The 25278-nt window shown below is 30.8% G+C and overlaps 8 protein-coding genes across 8 annotated transcripts; 3 read left to right on the top strand and 5 right to left on the bottom strand.

The window, feature by feature from the left end:
• Positions 1-801: 801 nt before the first annotated feature.
• GO595_006482 (mucin-2-like) lies at positions 802-2004 on the top strand (the record flags this gene model as incomplete). The annotated part of the gene is made up of 1 exon (XM_067919839.1): positions 802-2004. The coding sequence occupies one exon, from the start codon at positions 802-804 to the stop codon at positions 2002-2004; it is 1203 nt and encodes a 400-aa protein (XP_067773360.1).
• A 148-nt stretch (positions 2005-2152) lies between these two features.
• Positions 2153-5821, bottom strand: GO595_006483 (Heparinase II/III-like protein; the record flags this gene model as incomplete). The annotated part of the gene is made up of 1 exon (XM_067919841.1): positions 2153-5821. One exon carries the CDS (start codon positions 5819-5821, stop codon positions 2153-2155), a length of 3669 nt encoding a protein of 1222 aa, XP_067773361.1.
• Positions 5822-7184: 1363 nt separating this feature from the next.
• Positions 7185-8093, top strand: GO595_006484 (IBR domain containing protein; the record flags this gene model as incomplete). Its single annotated transcript, XM_067919842.1, has 1 exon — positions 7185-8093. The coding sequence occupies one exon, from the start codon at positions 7185-7187 to the stop codon at positions 8091-8093; it is 909 nt and encodes a 302-aa protein (XP_067773362.1).
• A 386-nt stretch (positions 8094-8479) lies between these two features.
• On the bottom strand, positions 8480-9490 carry GO595_006485 (actin; the record flags this gene model as incomplete). Its single annotated transcript, XM_067919843.1, has 1 exon — positions 8480-9490. One exon carries the CDS (start codon positions 9488-9490, stop codon positions 8480-8482), a length of 1011 nt encoding a protein of 336 aa, XP_067773363.1.
• A 1138-nt stretch (positions 9491-10628) lies between these two features.
• GO595_006486 (IBR domain containing protein) lies at positions 10629-12050 on the top strand (the record flags this gene model as incomplete). The annotated part of the gene is made up of 1 exon (XM_067919844.1): positions 10629-12050. The coding sequence occupies one exon, from the start codon at positions 10629-10631 to the stop codon at positions 12048-12050; it is 1422 nt and encodes a 473-aa protein (XP_067773364.1).
• Positions 12051-12455: 405 nt separating this feature from the next.
• GO595_006487 (Rac-binding component of scar regulatory complex) lies at positions 12456-16067 on the bottom strand (the record flags this gene model as incomplete). Its single annotated transcript, XM_067919845.1, has 1 exon — positions 12456-16067. The coding sequence occupies one exon, from the start codon at positions 16065-16067 to the stop codon at positions 12456-12458; it is 3612 nt and encodes a 1203-aa protein (XP_067773365.1).
• Positions 16068-17281: 1214 nt separating this feature from the next.
• Positions 17282-18223, bottom strand: GO595_006488 (ornithine transcarbamylase; the record flags this gene model as incomplete). The annotated part of the gene is made up of 1 exon (XM_067919846.1): positions 17282-18223. The coding sequence occupies one exon, from the start codon at positions 18221-18223 to the stop codon at positions 17282-17284; it is 942 nt and encodes a 313-aa protein (XP_067773366.1).
• A 4757-nt stretch (positions 18224-22980) lies between these two features.
• Positions 22981-24957, bottom strand: GO595_006489 (ankyrin; the record flags this gene model as incomplete). Its single annotated transcript, XM_067919847.1, has 1 exon — positions 22981-24957. The coding sequence occupies one exon, from the start codon at positions 24955-24957 to the stop codon at positions 22981-22983; it is 1977 nt and encodes a 658-aa protein (XP_067773367.1).
• Between the last annotated feature and the right edge of the window lie 321 nt (positions 24958-25278).

Below are 25278 nucleotides of genomic sequence, written 5' to 3' on the forward strand. Positions count from 1 at the left end.
TGAAGAAGGTACCGTAGATATATTTAATATAAATGGTAAATTCGTTGTATCTTTCGATGAATCAAAAGGAGAAATTATCGGAGAAAATTCTTTTTTGGATGGAAATGAAGAAACTGCTAATGTAATAGCACATACTTATGTAGAAGCATTCGAATTGTCAAGAGTGGACTTAGAAGATATTCCTGAAATTAGAGAAACTTTAAGAAATGTTACAAATGATAATCAAAATATTCAACAAAATGAGGATTCACCATAGCTTTTGTTTATAAATAAATAATTTTTTTTTAGAAAGAATTACGTTAAAAAACAATTTTTTAGAACTATTTATGTGTTTGAATCTCTTAATATGCTAAAAAAAATTTTAACGTAATGACTTAAAGTTTTAAAAAGACACTTTGGTACAATGTGATATTCTTTTATTAAAGTCGAATTACTTAGAGTTACTGTAAATTATTATTTGTATAGTATAAAGAATATTTGTAAAAGTTTGCTGTGAATGGGTTTAGCGGAATTTAAAAAAAATCAAAATTGTTAACAAAGCATAATTATAACATACAAAGGGTGTAGAAGTGTAGGCCAGAGAAAACAAGAGCTTTGCTGAAAAGGATAATTTTTAATTATCATGGATAGAGCTGCATGCGATAAATTAATCCATTAACGTACGGATTTTGACCGTTTAAAATCCGATCGCTTTCTCTATTTTACCGTGTGATTCTTCAAAAATTTACACTTATACATCACATCATGACGATTAACTATGACTGAAAAAAAATTATAAAAACAAAAATTATGCCAAAATAAATGTTTGGAGCAGGATTGAGTAACACCCCTTGGGGATCGATGCTCAGCAATAAACCTACAGACGCTAGTGTGCCGTTTCAAAACCAAACGGGCTTTTTTGCCACTGCTGGAAATAACCCATTTGTAAACAACTCTAGTTCATCATCTACAGTGGCTACAAACCCATGGAAATCAAATAACTCCAATAGCGAAGGAACATGGGAAAACAGCGGACCGACAAATCCATGGGTTTCTTCAAGGGATAATTTTCAATCAACAAATACTCACAGTTCATTTAATCATGCTTACAATAATATAGAAACTATACCAGATCCACCTGATGATAGGTTTAAGCCTAATACACAAAATGTAAAATCATCAACTCAAAATAAAGAAACTAAACCAACAACAGTAGCACCACCACCATCAGCATCATTTGGAGCAAATAATAAAGAAACCAAACCAACAACAGTAGCACCACCACCATCAGCATCATTTGGAACAAATAATAAAGAAACTAAACCAACAACAGTAGTACCACCACCATCAACATCATTTGGAACAAATAATAAAGAAACTAAACCAACAACAGTAGCACCACCACCATCAGCATCATTTGGAGCAAATAATAATGCGAATAAGCCGACAACAGTAGCACCACCACCATCAGCATCATTTGGAACAAATAATAAAGAAACTAAACCAACAACAGTAGCACCACCACCATCAGCATCATTTGGAGCAAATAATAATGCGAATAAGCCGACAACAGTAGCACCACCACCATCAACATCCAATGATAATAATAATAAAGAAACAAAGCCAACAACTTTATCACCATCACATTCATCACCATTTGAAACAAACAGCAACAACAGCGAAATGCATACAGCATCTTCAGTGTATAAATCACCACCTCATGAATCCACTTCAAGCCAAGATAAAGAAGTCCGCCCAACAACAGCAGCTGCATCTCATTCTTTGCCTCATCATACTGAGTCGTGTATAAAACCACAAAATGTCACTGATGCAAATGAAGAAAGTGAATGTGCCCCACAACAAAATCTAATGCCACTTCAAAGTCCATATTTCATTGTATATGTTCCATACCCAGTAATGAGTTTCTATTCTCCGTATTATTATTGGCCAATGTATCCTTATGCATTTCCATATTATTATTACATGATGCCACCTTTCATATACCCATTTCCACCAATATTTTGATCAACGAAAATAAGTCAATAAAAATTGTCAAAAATTTTTTTATATTTAAGAAAAGTTACTCAAATTACACTCCTCTTCACATTATATATTATTGCGAACAAATTGAAAAATATAAAAAATACACAAGAAATTAATTTATTATTACGATTTATATATCAGGAACATAATCTGAAAACTCAGCATTTTTTGCTTTTTCCCTTCTTATATAGATAATAACACCAATAGCAATAACAGTCGCAAATACTAAACATCCAATTACGATTCCAACAATTGCTCCACCACCCAAAGTCGATTTCTGTTCTTCAGCTGGATCGGATGTGCCCAAAGTATGAGATGTATCTTCTGATTGTCCAGGTGAAGAAGAATAAGAAGAAGAAATAGATGATGAAGATGTAGATGTCGGAGTTGAAGATGAAGGCATATTAGACATAGAAGAAAACGAAGGAATCTCTGGTGAATAACTTATATCCATTGAGATTGCATTTTGTGATGCACTTGCCATTCTCCAATCTCCTGTTTTATTAAGTCTAAATCCATAACCGTTCTTCCTTGTATATACTTTGTATCCATTATTTATCTTCTCTACACCAAAAACAGGATATGCTCTTTCAAATCCATTTTCGAAGAACGATAGACTTTGACCATTGAAATTATCCATCGGCATTTTGGTTTCTATTTCAAAATAGCTATCGTTATAGTCAGGGTTTTCAAATTTGTTAATTTTTCCATTCCAAAACTTCTTTTGTGTTTGAATATGTAATCTTTTATTTGTAATATTTAAATAAGTACCACCAATCATTGTATAATTATTTGAAATTACTGCAACAGAAGCATCCGTTGCATAACCAAATTCATTAATTATATTATTATCAAAACAACTTAATACATAATCATTACCATTAATAGTATTAATTTCGAGTGCAACATTACCTTCGTCAATTTTTACGTTTTTAACATTTTGAATTACACATTCACTTTCTTTGCATCCTTCATAAACAACAACAAAAGTATTAATATCATTATTTGTCCCATTATTAGTCACCATGAAATAAGGTAAAGTTTTTCCTGCATCAGAATTACCTGAATCACGTTGACCCCAACCATCTTGATAAACAACTTTTTGGCCATTGATAGCTGGGAAATATGCAGTGAATGTAAAGTTATCTTCTTTCGACCATTTAACATTCCATTCATTATTTGTTATACCATATTTTTGATCGACCATATCTGCTCCAAGTGATACAGTTCCTTCAAAGAATGTCCATTCATCTTCTTTAATTGCTGATGTTGAAAGTTGGAAATTCCCATATGATCTTGCACTCGCATCATTCTCTTGACCTGATTTCCAATATACAACTTGTACAGTTGGCATTACTGTACCACGCATCCAAAATGATATATAAACTCTATAATTTTCATATCCTTTAAATCCATTTACAGCTGTTTTACCTCGCGTACTTCCAAGATAAAGTCCACTATTAACTTGATTTGTACTATATCGAACACCTCGTGTATATTTACCATCAATTGATTCCCATGAATGATCTGCATTACGATCTAAACCCCATAATACATCTGCTGGCATTTCTTCTTTGTTTGTAACAATTGGTGCTTCATCTGGAAATGGTTCAGCTAAATTTTCACCATAAGTTCCATCACTTAAAATTAATTTAACAGTTGGATCTGATACTTCTATAGTGCCAATACTTTTCATTAAAAATCGAAATGCAAAACGATTTGGATTTTGTATAAATGGAATTGTAAATTCTAAATCACCATTTAGAACATAATTATAATCTACACCATGAAATACATATTGTTGAATAGTTCCACCTTTAACTCTAAATATATCAACAAGATAACTACTTTCATTATGTTCAATTTGTACAACTGTTCTATTATAGATATCACATTGTGAATAAGCTTTAGATGAAGCTTGAATAACTTTAACATTTGGAAGTGTAACATATAAACTTATACTACCACCTCTTCCATCTAAGATTTGATTATTACTATCAATTAATACTGTATTATGTACATAAGTATCATGCAATTTAGAACCATTTACATGATCGGCCATATAACCTAAATCACTAAGTAATTCATAACCATCTTTCCAATATACTAAATTAAGTGAATCGATATGATGATGGCCTCCATAATCAGATGCATCAAGGACTAAAAGACTCTTCTTACCATATGATCCAGTTCTAATATAAGCTTGTGACCAATAAGGAAATACTATATCAGGGAAATTAAATTGTGCATTAGAATCAAAATTATTATTATTAAAGAAAAACATACTTAATGCAGAAAATGTTTTCCCTCTCATTTTAGTTGCTACATATTCATCAAATCTACCAGGAAATGCATGCATTACATATTCTGCATGTTCATCTGCAAGTGAAAATGTTATAGAACTATCACCAATTGGTGGATAAACAAAAGAACTATATGAAGTCCATATTAAATTTTGCCAACATTGATCATATTTTGTGTCAGTTGCAACATTTAATTGATCATAACGATCGGATTCTTTATAATCTAATGGATCTGTATAATTAGTAAATGCATAACCAAAGTCAAAAAGTCCTTTTAGAACTTTTCGTCCATACATTGCTGATTGACATGTACTTCCATCTTCTAAAAACCAATCGGAGATGGTTGTTAAAAATCCTTTAATTCCAAAATGTACTAATTCAATTGATTTCGTAATTACTCCTACAAGTGCTGCACCTGCTAAGTTCATTACTGACTTATTATTAATTGATTTATCCCCCACTGCTAAATATGTTGATTCAATCAATACTTTTTCTTTGATTGTTTCAATTTCCGTATCAGTATATACACTCGATGAAATTGTAAGATCAAATGCATTCGCTAAAATTTTAACTTTTTCACCTTCATCACCATTAGAATTCATTCGATGAGCTCCCCAATAACCTGAATACATTGTGGCATTAGGATCAACTCCAGGGCCTGCAATTTTTGGGCATTTAGAATCAGGTAAACTTTCAAGATTTAATGCTGCATAATGTGGATCACAATCCGCAAATTCATTATATGGATATCCTTCTGCTACAAGATAATTTGGTAAACATTCTGCTAGCCGAAGTAATACTTTACGAACAGCTGCAGCATATTTGTCGTCATCCGTAATGGCATAAGCATACGCTAAATCCGTTAAAAGAGAAATAACATGTTCGACTTTATATCCGCGAATTACCATTGATGGTGCAGAAGAACAGGATTCATACTTTAAACATTTAACAGGTCCAACATTAGTAATATATGAAAAACTTTGACGTGGATCATATGTACTAGTAACAATATAATCTTCTGGATATTCTTCAGATGGAAAAACATGCCCACAAACTTTACAAGTAAGTTTATCAGGATCGCTTGCACTCCATTTCCAGCTGCCTTTGGCATTCCAATTTTTCCCTGTTTTGACACAATTTGGACAAAATGTTTGTGCACCTGGTGTTACAATGGAAATAAAATCATTGACGATGCTATCTGTAAGAAATGACACTGACGAATCAGCATTCTTAATTATTGTATTTTTTCTTGATTGAGCCCATTGATATTTTTCTATATTTTCTTTAGCTCGAGCTATATCATCAGGCTTGATTAGCCCTGATGGAATACGTTCTGTACTTCCTAGGTTATTATGAATTGAGGAAAAAAGTTGGAATTTCTGACTTTCAATGGAAAGCCTTGTAGAGTGGACATTACCTGAATGGTACTCTTCATCTTCATAATATCCTTTTGGAATGATTGAAAATATAGTACAAAGAAAGCAAGACATAAGCATTTTTGTTTCAGTGTGTCGCTTTTGACTGGTTTTAGCATAAATTTCACAAAAAGTTGTTTTATACATTGAACTGTTACACAAAAAATTGTGTATTTCATTGAAAGTCTTGAACAAAATTAATGGAAAATAAAATGGTGTATACCTTTTCATTCCACCAAAATGCCATAATAATTATTTACTGTTAACTCAAGAAAAATGAAATATTATGTTAATGAAATATAAAACAGCTTTTATAGTTATATATATATAATTTTTGGGTCTCATATAATAATGAGACAACAAGAAAGACCATATGGTCTTAAATTTTTAGAAATGATTTTTCTATTTTCATAATTTGAAGTTCCCTAAATGGATGATAAAATGCAGGAAGTTGTTATTTTTTGACTAGATTTTGACAAGAGATTTTCTTTGATGACTTTTGATAATACTCAAACTAAGGTAAATATCTATTTTATTCAAGAAATAATGTTTTATTTTATAGGATATGTTCAAACATTGGTGTGAATTGCTTGGTATAAATATTTAACAAATTATCAATGTTCTTCATTTATCCTATAAAAATATATTGTATATCATTTACAAAAATTGAGTAAACAAATAAAGATACATTTTGATTAAATCTTATCAACAAAACACGAAAATAAGTCGATCTTCCAATAAATTGCAAGCAATTCCATAAATAATGTTAACATTGTATTTTTCTGTGGATGACGTTTTTTTTTCCTCAAATTATTCGATAGAAAAAGTGTTTTCAATGAATTAATTTTTTGAGTTCGAAATGAGAATATTCATGTATCCTAAGATTATAAAAGAGAAAAACAGAAAAAAAATCAATATAAAAAAAACATTATTTAAAAATATTATTGTGAATTCATTAAAACTACTTCGTATTTTTCAAAAGTTTTGTTTTTATTTTTTAAGATAGTTGAACCCAAAATATTCATTTCAAATGGATGCGATTTTTTCTTTTATCAAAAGAATTCCCAAATTTATTTTTTCAACTAACATAAGTCAAAACCAAACTCAGGAACAGGATGAATGAGAAGGAAAATATATTACCCGTGAAATAAGAGGGATTAAATGCACATTTCTCAAATTAAACATTAATGTTCTTAGCTATCTCAACGAGGCACGCAAATATTCTCCTAAGCTTGATACCGCTAAAATTTCTCTGTTTTTAAATCGTATCAATGAAACCGGCAGTGCACCAGATGATATTGTTTACAGAGTTGTTCAAGCAGGAAATGACGAAAACGCTGAACAGTCAATGAAAACGACGCCAGAATCTATCGAATTTTTAGAGAATGCTTATCCAAATTTTACAAAAAAAGAAATCAAAATTCGGTTTTCTCAAAACAAATTTATGCTTCTTGACACAGTTCATTTCTTTGATGCGCGTAAAGATACTCCAAAAGATTCAACGCTACGACAAAAACAAACAACTTTAACATTTGATGATATTATTGTTTCAGCGCAACTTTTGCAATTATATTCTGAAGATGTTAAAAAACAAGAAATCAAACGACAAGAGGAAGAAGAAGAGCGTCTTATGCTTGAAGCCATTGCAGACAATTCTTTATATGAATGTGAATGTTGTTTTTGTGAATGTCCAATGGAGCGTTTAGTACAATGTCCAGAAGGACATCTTTTTTGTTTCAAATGTATTCGTAAACAAATCGAAACGTCCATTTCTGAAGGGCGAACAGAAGTTCCATGTTTACATTATGGCGGATGCAACGAGAAGGTTCCGATGAGCGAATTAGAACGTTCAGTACCCAAAGAATTACTTCAACAACTTTCACAAGCAGAAACATTAAATGCAATTTTATCAGCAGATATCAAAGGCACTGTAAAATGTTACAATTGCGGTGCTATTTATTTTTCTGATGCTGAATATATGGTTTGTCCAAACTGTTGCGCTGTTACTTGCTCATTGTGCATGTGTAAGCACCACTATGGATCGACTTGCGAAGAAAATGAAAAATTAATGAACCAGTTAATGAATGAATCATTGAGTTATTCTATTATTAGAAAATGCCCAAAGTGTAAATCAGAATTCATTAAAGAAGAAGGATGTAACTTAGTTCGTTGTCCAATGTGCCAAACTGCAATTTGTTATTGGTGCAAAAAGGTCGTGCCGGAGTCTGTCGGATACAGCCACTTCTTTGCTGGAAGTAATGAAAAGTGTCCAAAAAATAAATGTCCATTGTTTCAAAATGATCAAATACAACATCAAATAGAAATTCAGCAGGCGATGCAACACAAGCCATAAGTAAAGAATACGATAGATATAAAAGTAATTTGTTCATTTTCATAAAGAAGGTGCCATATTATCATAACATACATGTTGTCGCGTAAATGAAATTTCTTTTTAACAAACCCACATATGTTGAAGCAACACAAGAGAAATTAGATGTCGAATGCGTATTCATATAAATCCATCAGTTACACCACTCAAAACTAGAATACACATTCGTCTTTTGATAAGTTTCTTTGGAAATATAAAAATATACAAAAATTTCAGCATATCAAATTGTTTAGAAGCACTTGCGGTGGACAATTCCTGGACCAGCTTCGTTGTATTCATCACGTGTGATAACCATTTGTGGGAATGTGGCGAGTGATGCAAGGATGGAGCCACCGATCCAAACTGCGTACTTACGTTCTGGTGGGGGCGACGACTTTGATCTTCATTGTTGGTGGTGCGAGGCGGACCATTTCCTTCTCCATACGTTCTGGGAGACCTTCGAACATTGTGGTACCACCAGAGAGAACAATGTTAGCGTAGAGATCCTTACGGACATCGATATCGCATGCCATGATGGAGTTGAAGAGGGTTTGGTCAATACCTTCGAATTCGAAGCCGTTGAAGTGTGGCTTGAAAAGAAGTTCTGGGCACCTGAAGCGCTCGTTGGCGATGGTGATGACGTTACCATCTGGAAGTGTGTATGAGATGTCGCATTCGGATGTTGTGGCGGCCTTGTTCATTTCTTCGTCGAAATCAAGTGCAACATATGCGTGCTTCTCCTTGATATCACGAACAATTTCCTTTTCGGCGGATGTTGTGAAGGTGTAACCACGTTCGTTGAGGATCTTTTGGAGGTAGGCTGTGAGATCACGACCGGCGAGGTTGATACGCATGATAGCGTGTGGAAGGGAGTAACCTTCGTAGATTGGAACTGTGTGGGAAACACCATCACCTGCATCGAAAACAATACCGGTTGTACGACCAGATGAGTAAAGGGAAAGAACGGCTTGGATACCAACATAGAATGCTGGAACGTTGAATGTTTCGAATTGGAGTTGGATCATCTTTTCACGGTTGGCCTTTGGGTTCATTGGGGCTTCTGTAAGAAGAACTGGATGTTCAGCTGGGTCAACACGTAATTCGTTGTAGAAAGTGTGGTGCCAGATCTTTTCCATATCGTCCCAGTTGGTAACGATACCGTGTTCAATTGGGTACTTGAGGATGAGGATACCTGCCTTAGCGCATGCTTCATCACCAACATATGTATCCTTGTTTTGACCACCAGCGATTGTTTGGACATACTTTGGACGACCAACAATGGATGGGAAAACTGAGCGTGGTGCTTCATCACCAGCGAAACCGGCCTTGCACATACCGGAACCATTATCGATAACTAATGTTTGAACTTCGTCTTCAGCCATTAGAATAAATGTGAAGTGTTAGAAAGGTGACATGACTTTTCTGAGGGTGAAGCGGACAAACCGTTGGGGCGGATGTCGCAGGCCAACAGGCTAAAAACGATCATAAAAATCCAAAACCTCTACTTTTTGAACAGTTCATTGAAATGTGAAAAGATGAAGTTAAGGTTCGAACGCTAACAATGATATTTTGTTGCATCATCGAACAGTAACTATGTTTCGTTCATATTTTTTATCACAAAATCAGATCTTAATAAGATCTAAGATATTTCGAAGCTTGTTTGATTATAATTGAATAACTTTTAAAAAAAAAATTATAATGATATTAAAATATAAAATAATCCCAAACATTAATGAAATAATATATAGAATATTAATTTTTGAATATATACATATGGTAAAAAAGACATTCTTAAACTAATAGACATTATTTTTAACACTGTTCATTTCAAACTAAAAATAATGCTATGAAATATTTTCCTGAAAATAAATAATATAATTTCGGAGGATTAGTTAATTCGAAACATACTTTGAGTATATCTAATAGATTTTTATACATAGTACTTAATAAATGGTGCATATATATAGCCTAATATTCTAATTTCTAACTTTTCATATAATAAATATTCAAGATATTGTCATCCATGTTTGTAGTTATCCATTATTTCAAATTTTCATTAATAATACTTTCATTGCAAAATGTGTTAAAAATAAATACATCAACCTAGATGATGACTGTAACTAATCTATATATCTCATTATTATTTATTCATTTGATGATTGTATTCGGAATGTTAATACCGATTTTAACTAAGTTGATAATTTATGTGAAAGCCATTGATTAGAATCAATATTTTGATGTTCAACAGTGAATTCCATAATTAATTATTATAATGGTTGCATTGATTTTATATATATATATATATATATATATATATATATAATTACAAAAAAAACTGAAAGTTTTTTGAAGAGTGTTATGCACGATGCACCGATTTTATTTTTAATAACTTGAATCAATACACCTTTGGATTCATAAAAAAAAATATCGGAAACCAAATAAGCATTCAAAAGCAAAATAAACTGTTAAATCGAATAAACTTTTTAAAATTTGCCAAATGTCAAAAATTAAAAACAAAAAATGGAAAACGACGAACAAGAACAACAAAAAGAAACAGGCTTTTTTGGACATATTTTATATGGAATTGAAACATTAGGTAATTACATTATAAAAGTCAATACTTTTTTAACCCATATAAATGAAAAAATTCAAAATCAACAGCAGCAGCCACAAGAACAACCTCAAGATCCACCAATCCATATCGATGATAAACATGTCAAAATGTTAATAAGGGGAATTAATTGCATTCTTCTTAAAATAAATTTTGATGTTCTCAGCAAGCTCAAAGATGCCATCCGAGTCCGTCAGAATCTTGACATTTCCAAAGCTTCATCATATTTAAAACTTGTCAATGAATCAAACCAACCAATTCCCGATGATATTGTTGATAGGATCATTCTTGCATCTGTTGAAAGCAAAACACTATCTTCTAACACCAAACCCGAAAGTATTTTATTTCTTCAGAATGCATTTCCAAATATTTCAAAAGGATTTATTGAAAATGAGTTATCTTCGCACAAGTTTATGCTTCTTGACACAGTCCATTTCATTGACACATATAAAGACCCACCAAAACCTTTATTTTCACAACAAAAACAAACAACTTTAACATTTGATGATATTATTGTTTCAGCGCAACTTTTGCAATTATATTCTGAAGATGTTAAAAAACAAGAAATCAAACGACAAGAGGAAGAAGAAGAGCGTCTTATGCTTGAAGCCATTGCAGACAATTCTTTATATGAATGTGAATGTTGTTTTTGTGGAATGTCCAATGGAGCGTTTAGTACAATGTCCAGAAGGACATCTTTTTGTTTCAAATGTATTCGTAAACAAATCGAAACGTCCATTTCTGAAGGGCGAACAGAAGTTCCATGTTTACATTATGGCGGATGCAACGAGAAGGTTCCGATGAGCGAATTAGAACGTTCAGTACCCAAAGAATTACTTCAACAACTTTCACAAGCAGAAACATTAAATGCAATTTTATCAGCAGACATCAAAGGCACTGTAAAATGTTATAAATGCGGATACATAGCAATTGTCGAAAATTATAATTATATGGAATGTCCTTCATGCAAAGCTAAGACGTGCGCACTTTGTCAATCTGAATATCATAAAGGAATGACGTGCGAACAGTTCAAAAATTTGGACAAAAACAAAGTGCTCGAAGAAAAGATGAGTGAAGCAGTGATTAGAGAATGTCCGAAATGTAAAACGCAATTTGTTAAAGAAGAAGGATGTAATAAAATGGAATGTCCGCGATGTCATTCACTAATATGTTACTGGTGTAGGAAAATTATTCCAAACGACGTCGGGTATAACCACTTCTGGAGAGGCAATTTAAGCGACTGCCCTCCAAATATGTGCCCGCTGTGGGTGCAAAATAACGAGCTACATCAGATGGAAGCGGAACAAGTTAAGGCTATGGAAACTAAATGACTTGTGTAAAAGAAATAAATCGAAAATTATAATTTTAAAATTCATTTTATCTGCAGAAAATATGTGAATTATTTCATCATTTAACTCTTTTTTACAAAAGAGAAAAACATCAAAGCTCTGAAAAATATAACCACTAAAAAGATATATCTTTTTTAATGTGCACATTAACCTTTCGACAATATATTAAAGTTGATCACCGAACTTATCTTAATAACAGTTATATTTCCAAAATAGCAACGATATCCAATGATACCAAACATTCTATGGATGCTTACGCCCATCGATGTGTTCTAAGTTGTGAATTTTACACATCATCACCAGGTGAAAAATCGCTCGTCATTGAGCACCTGAACAAAACGATTTCTTTGCATTCATCACAAAAACAGTTCTCAGAATCCTTTTTTATTATTTTTTAGCATTAAATATTGATTCGATTGCAGGTTCGATTAAATGCATTGAGAATTCCATTGACTCGTGTACGAGCTGGTTCACCGACAAGAACCTTGTCATAGTTTCTTCCTCGAGAATTGCCAAATCCGTTTTCTTCATCTGGTTAATTCTTCCTCCAATTGATAGTACCTGTGACAATCTCTGCTGCCTTGTTGCGCAAAGAATTGCAGTAGCGCAAATGATCACGCCTTCACCGAATTGAGCGAATGCGCCTCTATTTACTTTTCTACCGCTTTCTTCTTCAGCCGAGACACCTTCTTTCCTATATACTTCTTTCAAGCAGAATACGAATTCCAACACACTCCAAATAGCAGCGAAACCAGTTAACGAAGGGAAGTCATAAATATTTGTTGAAGTTTCATCGAATAATTCCCATTTATCTTTACATACGTTCGTAAGTTCTAATACAATTGATTGCATGAATGGAGGAGAAATTTCACCTTTGTTTGGTACTACATTAATATTATTAAAACATGATTTAGAATCTGCAAATTGTCGATCGAATAATTCGAAGAATAAATCATATTTCTCATCAATGTTATCAGGCTTCGTTTGATATATATATGCTAATACTTGTTGTGAAGAACCTCGCTTTAAACTAAATGCATAATCTAACATTTCGGATATAGCTATAGCATTACCTATAGATTTCATTGTTTCAAATAATTGATCGATTTGTTTTTCATTCATAAATGATCGATAAGCACCTTCAAATCGATCATAAGCTTTATGACATTCAGTACCTATAGGGATATTAGTAATACGTCGTAACTTTCCTTGGATTTCTTTATAAATCGGTACAAATTGATCTATTAATTGTTTAACATAAGATTTAAGTTCTTCTAATATTAATACAACTGAACCTGTATCAATAAAGTTTAATAATTCTCGGAAATGTTCAACAGTAATAAATAATGTAGTTTGACGTAATGCTGTTGGTACTAAATTCTTTTTAGATTTAAGGAAATTTAATATGTTTTCTCCAATAGCTATAGGTGGTACTAATCTATGAGGATTTGTATGTAAGAAGAAACGTGGCACAAGTTGTTTTATCATATGACTTTTAATATTATCTAATATTAATGAATTAAAACTACCTGCTGAACCTGATCGTGTTAATGCTGATACTATATCATTAAATGGTGTTAAGATTAATCCACAATTAACAAATGCAGAATGTACTTCTTTAAGGATTGTTAAGACATTAGAAAAGACTACAATTCCTAATAACCCATAACTTTGAATTATTTTATAAATACTTGAGACATTTTGGAAAAACATTTCATTTAATCGACTAACAAATAATGATTTAATATCAATATAATTACCTAAAAGGAATAATTGGTTTTGTTGTAAGATATTAACAAGTCGTAATACATTCTCATTCTTTTCAATTGGCTTCTTTAATAAATCTCCATCATTTTGATCTACAAATCGTTGCATATAAAAATTACGTAATTTTTCAAATGCAAAATCTGCAATCATTTTAGATATAGTTAATAAACAAATTTCCGCTTCAGCTCTAATTTCTTCAAATAAATATCGTGAATTTAAATGTTTTAATGCTGTAGATGCTGCATCATCATAAATACTTAATGGATAATATAACGAACCAATTAATTCAAGTTTTTCTGGATGTGAAAGTGCATAATCAATTAATACATAAGGTAATGATGATGTAATAGGGAAATGTACTGCACCTTCTTTTGATATCTTTTTAACTTCTCCTCGATACATATCTAGGAAGAATTCTTTAAAGAATAATGATGATTGATCACATACTTTCGTTAATGTTTTTTCTAATTGTAATATATCAATATAAAATTCAGATTTAGCTTGGAACTTAGTAAATAATGTTGTACTAGTTCTATCTAATGATGAATTTTCGGAGTTTAATAATATTTGGATTTCACTACGTAATAATTGTAAATATTGGATATGTGGTGGTGAATGTGCATCATCAGTAGGTAATGGTGGTTCTTTACTACTTCTTTGTTTTGGTGTTAATTCATTATTATTCTTGAAATATCCCATTAATACTCTAATGTTTTCTAAGTCTGGACCAATATGTTCTTTATTTTTACCTGATAACTTTAATAATGAACTTTCTAAATCAATTTTGATGAACTTTTGAACTTCTTCTTGAACATAATTTGCTATAATTGAATTAAGTCGTGGTAAATCACTTGTAATCATTTCTTTAAATGATCGATTAAGTGCTAAGATTTCCATAATATATTCTCGTTCATCATCTGTTAAGCCATAACGCATTGCTAACTCGAATTTACTTGGTGGCAATTTGTTTTGATCTTGTTCTTGTTCTTGTTCTTGTTCTTCTGTCTTTGGTGCTGGTGGTGCATGATCATGTTTATCAATAATTAATTCAGCTAATTCATGAATAGATTTTCCTAATAGTTGAAATGTTTTAGGTAATAATGTAATTATCTTTTCAACTAAATCTTTGCTTGGATTATCATTTGATGTTAAACGTGATATAACTTGTGAGACAACTGTGAAATTATCTTGTAATTCAGTCATTGTTTCAAATAAATTAAATTTAGGTCGTGACTTTTCTCCTAAACTTTGCGTGATGTTATTCGCGACCATTACAAATTGATCAAAATCAACACCAAATTCATAAACTAGAACTAACGCAGGATGTTTAACTCGTTCTTTATGAATAAGTGGTGATAATGTGTTTGGTAATGCTTTCAATACTTTCTTCTTAACACTTTTATCCGCTAATTCTGCTTGTTGACGTTTGGTCCAAAAGTCAACAATGAAAAGTAGAGAGACAATACAGGCGGTTTCCATGTCAGGATAAATGTATCGTTCTTCATTGAGGATTTCACAAATGCGGTGATAAAATATGTTGAAGATATGATTGGTAAGCTCATATGGAATATCTTTGAGCTTATCAAGAAGATCCATTTTAATGGCATTAGGAGTATTCATCCACATACGTAAATCCATTGGAATAAGATCACGGTTTTGTGGTTTGATAATCTTATGTAATGTAGAAAGATCATCAGAAAGTGCAGTTCGAGTTGGACATAATTTACCAAGTGTAAAAAGTCGAGAAATAAGATAGAAAAGTTTGTCGAGAAAGATATTGCTATAAAGTCCTTTGCTCCAAAAATCTCTTTGATGGAAAATGGCTGAAATTTGGTTATTAACTTCATTACAATTTGAACGAACTTTGTTGAAATTATTTACCATATCTTTAAGCATTTGTGTTGCAATAGGATTAATTTTATCTTGCGGCGCCTTGGATTGTGCAAGTGCTTCTTCAAGACCACGTGTTGTTGATCTTAATGGATAGATAAAAGCAATTTGTTCTTCAACTGTTTTAATACGTGACTCAACAATGGTTAGAAGCATGATTGAATCAGTAGCAACAAGTTTTGTCATTTGTGCATTTCGATATTCATATTCATCTTCAGTTGGAGAAGTAATCATTGTTGTTAATGGAACAGATCTTGGAATGGTTCCAATGATTGGAAGCTCAGTAAGGTCATTCCATTGTTGAACCTGAGCTTGCTCTGGGAGGATAACCCCCGTTGACATTTTTGAATTCTGGTTGAATGGTTTATCCAATAAATTGAAAAAGACTTTTCTCTCTGTAGAAGTCACTTTTTGTACTTTGCTGTTTGTCTCGTTTTGAATGAGAAACAATTTTAAATACTTTATTTTGCTGATTGAAAGAGACTTTATAACATTGATGTTCCAAATCTTACAGTTCATAATGATTTGATTCTAAATATCCATGATTTTATTTAAACAAATAAAATTAAAAAAAAAAAAAAAAAAACGAATTAATTTAGTTCCAAACAATGAAAATTCATGAAGTATAACTTTCAGGAACTCCACAAATTTCACAATCGCCTTTAAACTTATAGTGAAGACATTCAGAAAGAGGAGCTTCACCATATTTACCGATCTTTTCGTCATCAACATTATTGTAAAGTGTCCATTGCTGATTATCTTTACTGAAGAATATCATTAAACAATGTCCAAATTTCCATTTTTCTGGGAAAAGAGCCATTATTAAAATATAGTCTCCCTTTAATTCGTTGGAATCAGGTGATATGATAATATTACCAGATGGCAAAAGCCTAATAACATAATTAGAACATGTAATTACAAAAGAATCATTTTCTTTACAAAGAGTTGTTACTGATGGAACATGAATTATTTGTTGATCAAAAAACATATCTGTTCCATAAATGGGTTGAAACGCAAGTCTATCAATAAAACCACACTTAATATATAAAATACAATGTGCTAAAATACTAAGAGCAATTATATATTCGTTGTTTGATGGATATAAATTACCTAAATTTTGTGATTTTTCTTCATTTGCAACAGAATTAGGTATTCTAATGTTATAATGTTTACCTTCAATGAAAATACTAAAAAAGTAATTATCTGAATTTTTCATTACTTTTTTGTGAAATATTTCTTTTAGTCTCTTATTTCGATATATAATATAAATTAATGAATAAAGCATACAACTTCCATCTTTAATTGTTTCTGCTAATTCACGATCATTTAATTCAATATTAAATTCAAATGATTTAGCATCACTTGGAATAACAAATCCATTAGTAGCTTCTTCACATATCTTTTGAATTGCTTCTGATTGTTGTGGAATTGGTTTTAGCTCAATGTCTTCCTCTTCTTCATTCGTCATTTCACTAACTTTGTTTGCAATTTTTGCCTTTTTTCACAAGCTCTGTTCGTAACAAAAACTCTTAAAAAAAAAATAAAATTTGAATTTTTTAGAATCCTTTGATGAGGTAGTATAAGAGAGCCATTTCAGCCCACATTCTGTTTTCAGCTTCATCAAAGATGACACTTTGTGGACCATCAATTACTTCTGCTGTAACCTCATCACCACGAACAGCTGGAAGGCAGTGAAGGAATAAGCAATCCTTTTCAGCCTTTGCCATTAATTCAGCATTAACTTGATATGGTTTGAAGACCTTACGACGTGTTTCTAATTGTTCCTTTGGAATGTGGTATGAAAGAATTGTATCAGTATAAACAACGTTAGCGCCCTTGATAGCTTCATCAATGTTGTGTGTGCAAAGAAGTTTACCACCAGTCTTTGCATTAAGTTGGTTGCATTCGTCAATAACTTCTTGTTCAATAGCATATTCTTCACCTTCTGGTCCGCAAACATGGCATTCAAGGCCTAACAAAGCGCATGTTCTCATGAGATCGTATGTAACATTGTTTGCAACATCACCAAAGTAAGCAAGAACTGTTCCCTTCAATGATCCACGCTTTTCAAGGATTGTTTGGAAGTCAGCAACCATTTGTGTTGGGTGAGCAAAATCATCAAGACCGTTGATAACTGGAATCTTTGAGTTTGCTGCTAATTCGCGGACATCAGCGCGCTTGTTCAAACGTGCCATAACAACATCGACCATACGTTCAAGAACGTGTGCTGTATCGGCAATTGTTTCCTTCTTACCAAGTGGTGAATCAGCAACACTATACATGATAGCATGTCCACCCATCTTTGTCATACCTGTTTCGAATGAAACACGTGTACGAAGGGATGGTTTTTCGAAGAGCATCAATAATGTCTTTTGTTCGAGTGCATGGGAATAATTTTCTGGATGAGCCTTCATTTCGATAGCGAGTTTGAGAATCTTTTCAACCTCTTCAGCTGTTAAAGATGTAATTTTAAGAACGTGACGGCAGGGAACAGACATTTCCTCAGCAAAGTGAACTGGCCATCGTTTTCTTTATTTTAAAACTCAAACAACCACAAATTCCTTAAAACGAAATTAATTATAAATAAATTAAATATATAATTTTTGTTTGTTTCACATTTATGTAATAAGTATTTTATAAATTTATTAATTGATGTTTAATTAATGAGATAATTTAATTTTTACTGGGAAATTATCACTTCACTTTGTAATAAAACGATAAATCGACTTTTTGAATCAAAAATCACTTCATCCGTAAAATTTTTTTGTTTAATCAAATCTTTAGTTATTGCAATAGTATTATTTGTTTATATAAGTTTTTCTTTATTAAAAGATACTCTCTATTTTATGCTTGTAATTCATCATAAAGAAGGGTACTTATGCTATTAATAAGCACATTTTAAATTATAATGAAAGCATAAATATGCAAATTAATTTCTACGAGATGTCATAAGTGCAAACAAAATAAATATTGTTTAAAAAAAATATTTTTCCTACTAAATTAAAAACAATTTTTATTAACAAAAAAAAAATATTTAACCGAAGTCTTCAATGATAGAAGAAGACAACATAAGATGTTCATTAATTTCAGCTGTCAATGCTTTATTTTTCTTATAATTTTTGAATAAGAATATTGAAACCACAACAATTACTATAACTAAAACGGAAACAGAAATTGACACAAGAATTGTAATCAATTTCGTATCTTTTGGCCTTGAATCCTTCGTAAAAATACATACATCAAAATAATTTGCAGGTTCTGTTGCAAGTATTTCATTCCATTCATCTGTATTATTTGTATTATAATTATCATAATTTTTAGTATAAGGTAAACATAACGTTATATTATAAACGAAATGATTTCCATTTTGAGTTTTATTTTGTTTTGTATTTGCAAATATTTTTGTATTGAAATTCGGAGGATTTTCTGGAAATGAAATCATATGTAATGAAGTACATCCTTCAAAAATTTTGACTGCATCATTTTTAACCTTTTGTAACAAAGGAAAATGAACAAAAGAAAGTGATATACATCCCTTAAAACATGAGTCATAATTAATATCAGTCAATACATCAAAGATTACACTTCGAAGTGAAATACAATTTTCAAATGAGCTTAAGCCGATTGAACTTAATTGCTTAAATTCAAGTGATTCAATTGAAAGACAGTTTGCAAATGCATATGCTTCAATCGTAGTAATTTTCTCTAATGAAATATTACTTAGGCTTGAACAATTTGTAAATGTATAAGATCGAATTGATGTAACTTTCGGGAAATGAATTGATGTTAAATTATAACAATATTGAAATGCATATCCACCAATCGTATAAACACTTACAAATGATACATTTTTCAATGATATACAACTCGTAAATGAATAACCTCCAATTACTTCAAGAATTGGCATATTAATTGTTTCCAATAATTTACAATTTCGAAATGATGACAATCCTATTAATGTACATTTAGGTAAATAAATGGATTTAAGTGACAAACAATTATAAAATTGATAACTACTTATTGTTATGATATTTGGAATATTTGCTTCATTTAATTTTTGGCAATTATCAAATACATTTTTACCTACTACAGTTGCATTTAAAAAAGTAACTTTTTCTAAATTTAAACATGATTGAAATACTCCATCTTCAATGGTTTTAATAATATTATTTTCTACCGAAATAATTTCATTACAATATGAAAAACAATTTTTTCCAATTGATTCAAATTTCGAAAAATCAGTGATTCTTACATTAGAATTCATAAAACTTTCATTTCCAATTCTGGTAACGTTTGGAATATAAATATTATCAAGGAAAAGTTGATCTTTAAAACATCGATCACCGATTTCTATTAAATTTGGAGCAGTAAAATTAATTAACTTCGTTCCAAGAAAAACGTCATTTCCAATATATTCTAATGAAGGTAAATCTATATTACTAAAATCATAACAATATTGAAATGCTTCATTTGAACAATATTTTAATTTATTACATGTAAGTATATCAATTGATGAATTCGCAAAAAATCCAACTCCTGCGTATTCCAAATTATGAAAAATTACAACATATAAATTCTTACAACTTCTAAAACAATAATCGCCAACTTTTATAACATCAAGTTCTAAACCTCCTTGTAAACTTGAAGAAAAAGTCGAATTTTCAAAACAACAATTTCCTAATTCTTTACAATTAAATAAATATATTGAATCAATATTAATCTGATTAGAAAACAAATAATCAGGTGCATATTCAAGTTTTGGTAAAAAAAATTCTATAATTGTGTTTTGCCCTTGGAAAAAGTATTTACTACAATTGATTAAACTTGGACCTTCAAATACTTGTAACGAATCACAAGTATGAAACACATACGAACCTGCTTCTTGAAGATTAGGGAAATATACGTTGTTTAAATAAATACATTTTTCAAATGCATAATCATCAACCTTTGAAACATTTGGAAAATTAACATATAAAATTGATAAACAACATGAAAATGCTTTATAACCAATAAATGTAACATATGAAAATGAAAGAATTTCTAATGACGAACAAAATGCAAAAGAAAGATGTCCAATTATCTTTAAAATTGGAAAATCGATATTTGCTAATTGTGTACATTCATAAAAACAATATGAATCCAAATCTTCTAATGAAGAAAATGAAACTTCATGTAAATATTTGCATTGATAAAAAGCACTATGATAAAGTTTTGTTACATTTGGACAGATAACATTTGGTAAAGAACTACATCCAGCAAATGCACACATATCAATTAAATTAACATTTTCAGAAAACGTCACATTTTTCAAGTTTCTACAATAATAAAATGAATAAGATCCAACAGAAGTAATATTTGGACCGATATAAATTGTTTCTAAATTTTCATCAGCATAAAATGCGCCAAAATCAATCAAAGTAATTGATATTGTAAATGTAATATTCTTTAATGAAGTACAAAAAGCAAGTACAAATTTTCCTGTTGATTTTAATCCATCGCCAAAAGTAAAAGATTTTAACCTAGAACATTGAGAAAATGCATATTCACTTAATAAAGTAACTGAATTTGGAATTTTAATATTTGTGAATGAACATCCTGAAAATGCATGTTCTCCAATTGTTTTTAAATTTGTGTTGTCCCCAAATGTAATAGATGAAAGTGAACTACAAGATTCAAATGAACGACTACCAATTGAATTAATGGAATCAGGGAAAATAATATCATTTAAACGAAGGCAAAATTCAAAAACGTTACATTTTAATTCTTTAAGTTTGGTCCCAAATTCGATAGAATTCATGTAAGCACATGTATAAAATGCATAATCACCAATAACTTCAACATTTTCGCCTAAATAAAACGTTTTAAAGGGACATAAAGAAAAGGCTCTTTCTTCAATGGTAATTACAGAACTTGGAATTGATATGTTCTGTAAACGACTAGAATAAAATGTGTACATAGAAATTTTTGAAATACTTTCACTCAAAATAATTGTTTGAATTCCACATTGATAAAATGCATATGAACCAATTATTGTTACTGTATTCGGAATTTGGATTTGCTTCAACATATAACATTGGTAAAAACAACATTCTCCAATTGAAGTGACTTTTTCTCCAATAGTAACAGTTGAGAGTGAAAAGCATGTAAAAAATGCATCATCACCAATTGTTATAACAGAATTTCCAATGAGAACAGAAGTGAGGGAAACCCAACCACTGAATGCATTGTTTTTAATATCTTTGATATTACCATATATAAATAGATGAGATGTATTAGATTTGTATTCCTGTGTCATTTCGCTTTCATCAGAAATTACTAACGTGCTATTGCTTTCAATAAAAATTTGAGTGGTATGTATTGCAAATATCAAGAAAAAACATGATCCAAGCATTGACAGTATTTAACGATAGAAACAAGTATCAAACGTGTTTCAAAACGATTATCGGATTTTTTAAAATCTTCAAGATAGCCCAAATATATTTTGAATCAACATAACTTACAGGAGGCATTTCTTTAGATTGATTTTTATATGTTTTTTAAAAAAAAAAATAAATAAATAAATTTGGCAATAGAGCAAAAAATGATTTTAATAAAAGAGTTATTTATTAAGTTTTCCCTGAATGAATCTTTCAGGTATCAATTGCAAAAGTTCACAATGAGAGATATTTTTGGGTTTATCAGAAAAGAATTCTTACTGAATATGGGTCTGGAATTTTGATTTAAAATAAGAATAATAGCCTCTGATTTACATAGAGCTTAAACCGTTCATCAAAGGGGGTCAAAAAAATACATTTTAGGTGAAAAACAGATTTTTAAAAACGCAAGTACTTATAACTCTCTTCGCAACTAAGTTAACTTGATCAACAACATATGGTCCATTTTAAGTTTACCCATAAAAATGAATCCAACATTTGTAACAAAAAAGGGAACACCACTTACTATTGATTTTATTTTGCAAAATCAATATACATAATTTTGCTAATTGGGTTATAAATGTTATTTTTCACACATCAATGCAACTTTAGTTTTTACCTTCTTTAAGAAAAAATAAAAAAAAAAAATAAAAAAAAAGAATGAAATGCTTCAAATTTAAAAAAAAAAATCATTAAATCTTTAAAATAAATTCACATAATAATGACATCACCAACAATTTCATGAAGTACATATCATAAACATTTTCGAATCAATTAAATCAAGTTTAAACTGTCGGACAAACACATAAAACGAATGAATGATTTTTTAATCAGCTATCAAATTAAGAATCATCAGAATAATCATCAGAAGAATAATCTCCGTAGGAACCATAGCCTGAGCTATCTTCTTCTTCTTCTTTATTTGATGGATCGTATACGTAATTTGAAGCTTCCACTATTTTTTGGTATAACGAAGGCGTTATCTTTTGCAACGTGTCTTCAGGGAATTGTTCTAACACATGTTTAGCTACAGAAGCTCTTTTTCTACGCGATATATACTTTAATGAATCTAACGCATCAATAATAAAATCTTCAGCCATTTGAATCATCCTATTGCTGAAGTCTCCTAACATTTTCTTCATTGCTTCTTCATCATTAACTTTATTACCTTCATCTTTCGCTGGTGGTTCAGTTTCTTCTTTTTGAGGTTTAGGTTCGTTCTTTTTTTCGATTTCTTTATTTTGCATTTTTTTCTTTTGTTGAAGATCTTCATACTCGACAACCTGAGAAAAAAGATCAGTGAGACCTTCATCAAATGAAAAGTTATGTGCAACTTTACCATACTTGTTTACAATGTTAAAGTCAGCATCATTTTCAAAAAGCATTTTGATAATGTCTATGTTTTCTTCTGATTTACATGCAAGCATTACTGCTGTGTTACCTTCAGCATTTTGAAGATTAAGATTCGCTCCTTTTTCGATTAAGAATTTAACTGTTTCTGTTTTCCCTGCATCTACTGCATACATTAAAGCTGTATAGCCATAGATGTCTTGATGATTAATGTTAACTCCTGATTCCAATATTCTTTCACACATTTCATTATTTCCATCTTTAGCTGCTGCCTTTAATAGTGTTTCATTTTCATCTGATATCATATTAAGTTTTGCGTGATATTTGTCAATTAAAAATTGCAAAAATTTTTCTTCTTGCCAATAGATAGCTTCATATAAAGCGAAAAACATTAATTCATCTGTTAATTTAGCACCATTATCTATAAGATATTCTGTAGCTTTGGATTCTTTTCCTTTAAGTGCTCCTTTAAGCAGCATTTGAAGACATTTTTCTTTGTTAATTTGATATTCTTTAGTTGACATCATAAATTTAATTGTTTCAATATCGCCGAATTTACCTGCTGCTTGAAATGCTGAATCTTCTAATTTTATTTTATCTGGTGTTTGGTTAAGGAAGTATTTAATAACATGAATTTGACTTGAAGCAACAAGATACTTAATAATTTTTTCATCATAAGTTGGGAGATCTTTAATTTGTTTGTACCAATCAACAGTATTGTAACCTGTAATTGAACAATGATATTTATATTCTTCACTAGAACACCCATAATTTTCAATTATATAATTAGCAATATATGGAGCATGAGCTAAATATGAAAATAAAATCACGTCCTGAAATTCATCATCACCAAATGTTTTCATTTGATTTTCAAAAAGTTTAAACTTATTAAAATCACGTGTGAAAACAACAGCTTGGAAATCGTCGCATGATAATCCTCTCTCTTTAACAAGATATTCACATATTTCATATGAACCAAATCTTAAGGCAAATTCCATCAAACTTATTTCCCCTCCAAATAATGTGACTTCAATATCTGAAAGATCCTCAATAGCGCCTAATGCTTTTTTATCTCCTTTAACAATAAGATCTTGAATTGAATTGGGTTCCCATTCAAACTTAAAATCTTTAAGTTCTTCTTCAATATCACCTTCATATTGTTCTCTAGTGAGAACACCACTTAGTACAATGTATTTGACAAAGTTAAAAGGTAAAGGCATCATCAAGGAAGGATCATACGGTCCGTTTTTTTTCAAAAATTCTGCATATTCTCGAATTTTTTTGTCATGTGAAGAACCTGCTAAAATTGTAACTAATAATAAATATGTTTTTGTCACATTTTGTCCAACTTCATCAATAATTTTTTGTGCTTTACTTAAACTTTCTTCTGATCCATCAAAAATCAAGTCTTCAAGTTCGGCATATGGCTTAAGTGCATCTGGAAGAATTGAATAATCGTTTTTCTCCATTTTTCGATTCCCCTATTAGTTAAGTGAACCAAAAGTTCCATCGGTTTAACTCTCTCATTGATATCAATAAAGTTCACAAATTATTATAATAAAGTTCACAAATAACTCAAACAAAACACCTTTGAACAATTAACCACAGTGCATTTTTGGTGGTTCCTGTTCGAAATATTTGAGAAAGTAAATACAATTTTCAGTACCGCGTAACGGTCGCCATGAAACATTTCTTTCTCCTGATGAGGAATAACCTGCACCTATAATGATTCACCAACTTTTCACACATTCCTCCAGTGTAAATCATATGCACTGCTTTATTTGAAGAAT

The sequence above is a fragment of the Histomonas meleagridis genome (genome assembly GCF_020186115.1).
Source record: "Histomonas meleagridis strain 2922-C6/04-10x chromosome Unknown contig_44, whole genome shotgun sequence".
In the NCBI taxonomy this organism is placed as follows: domain Eukaryota; phylum Parabasalia; order Tritrichomonadida; family Dientamoebidae; genus Histomonas; species Histomonas meleagridis.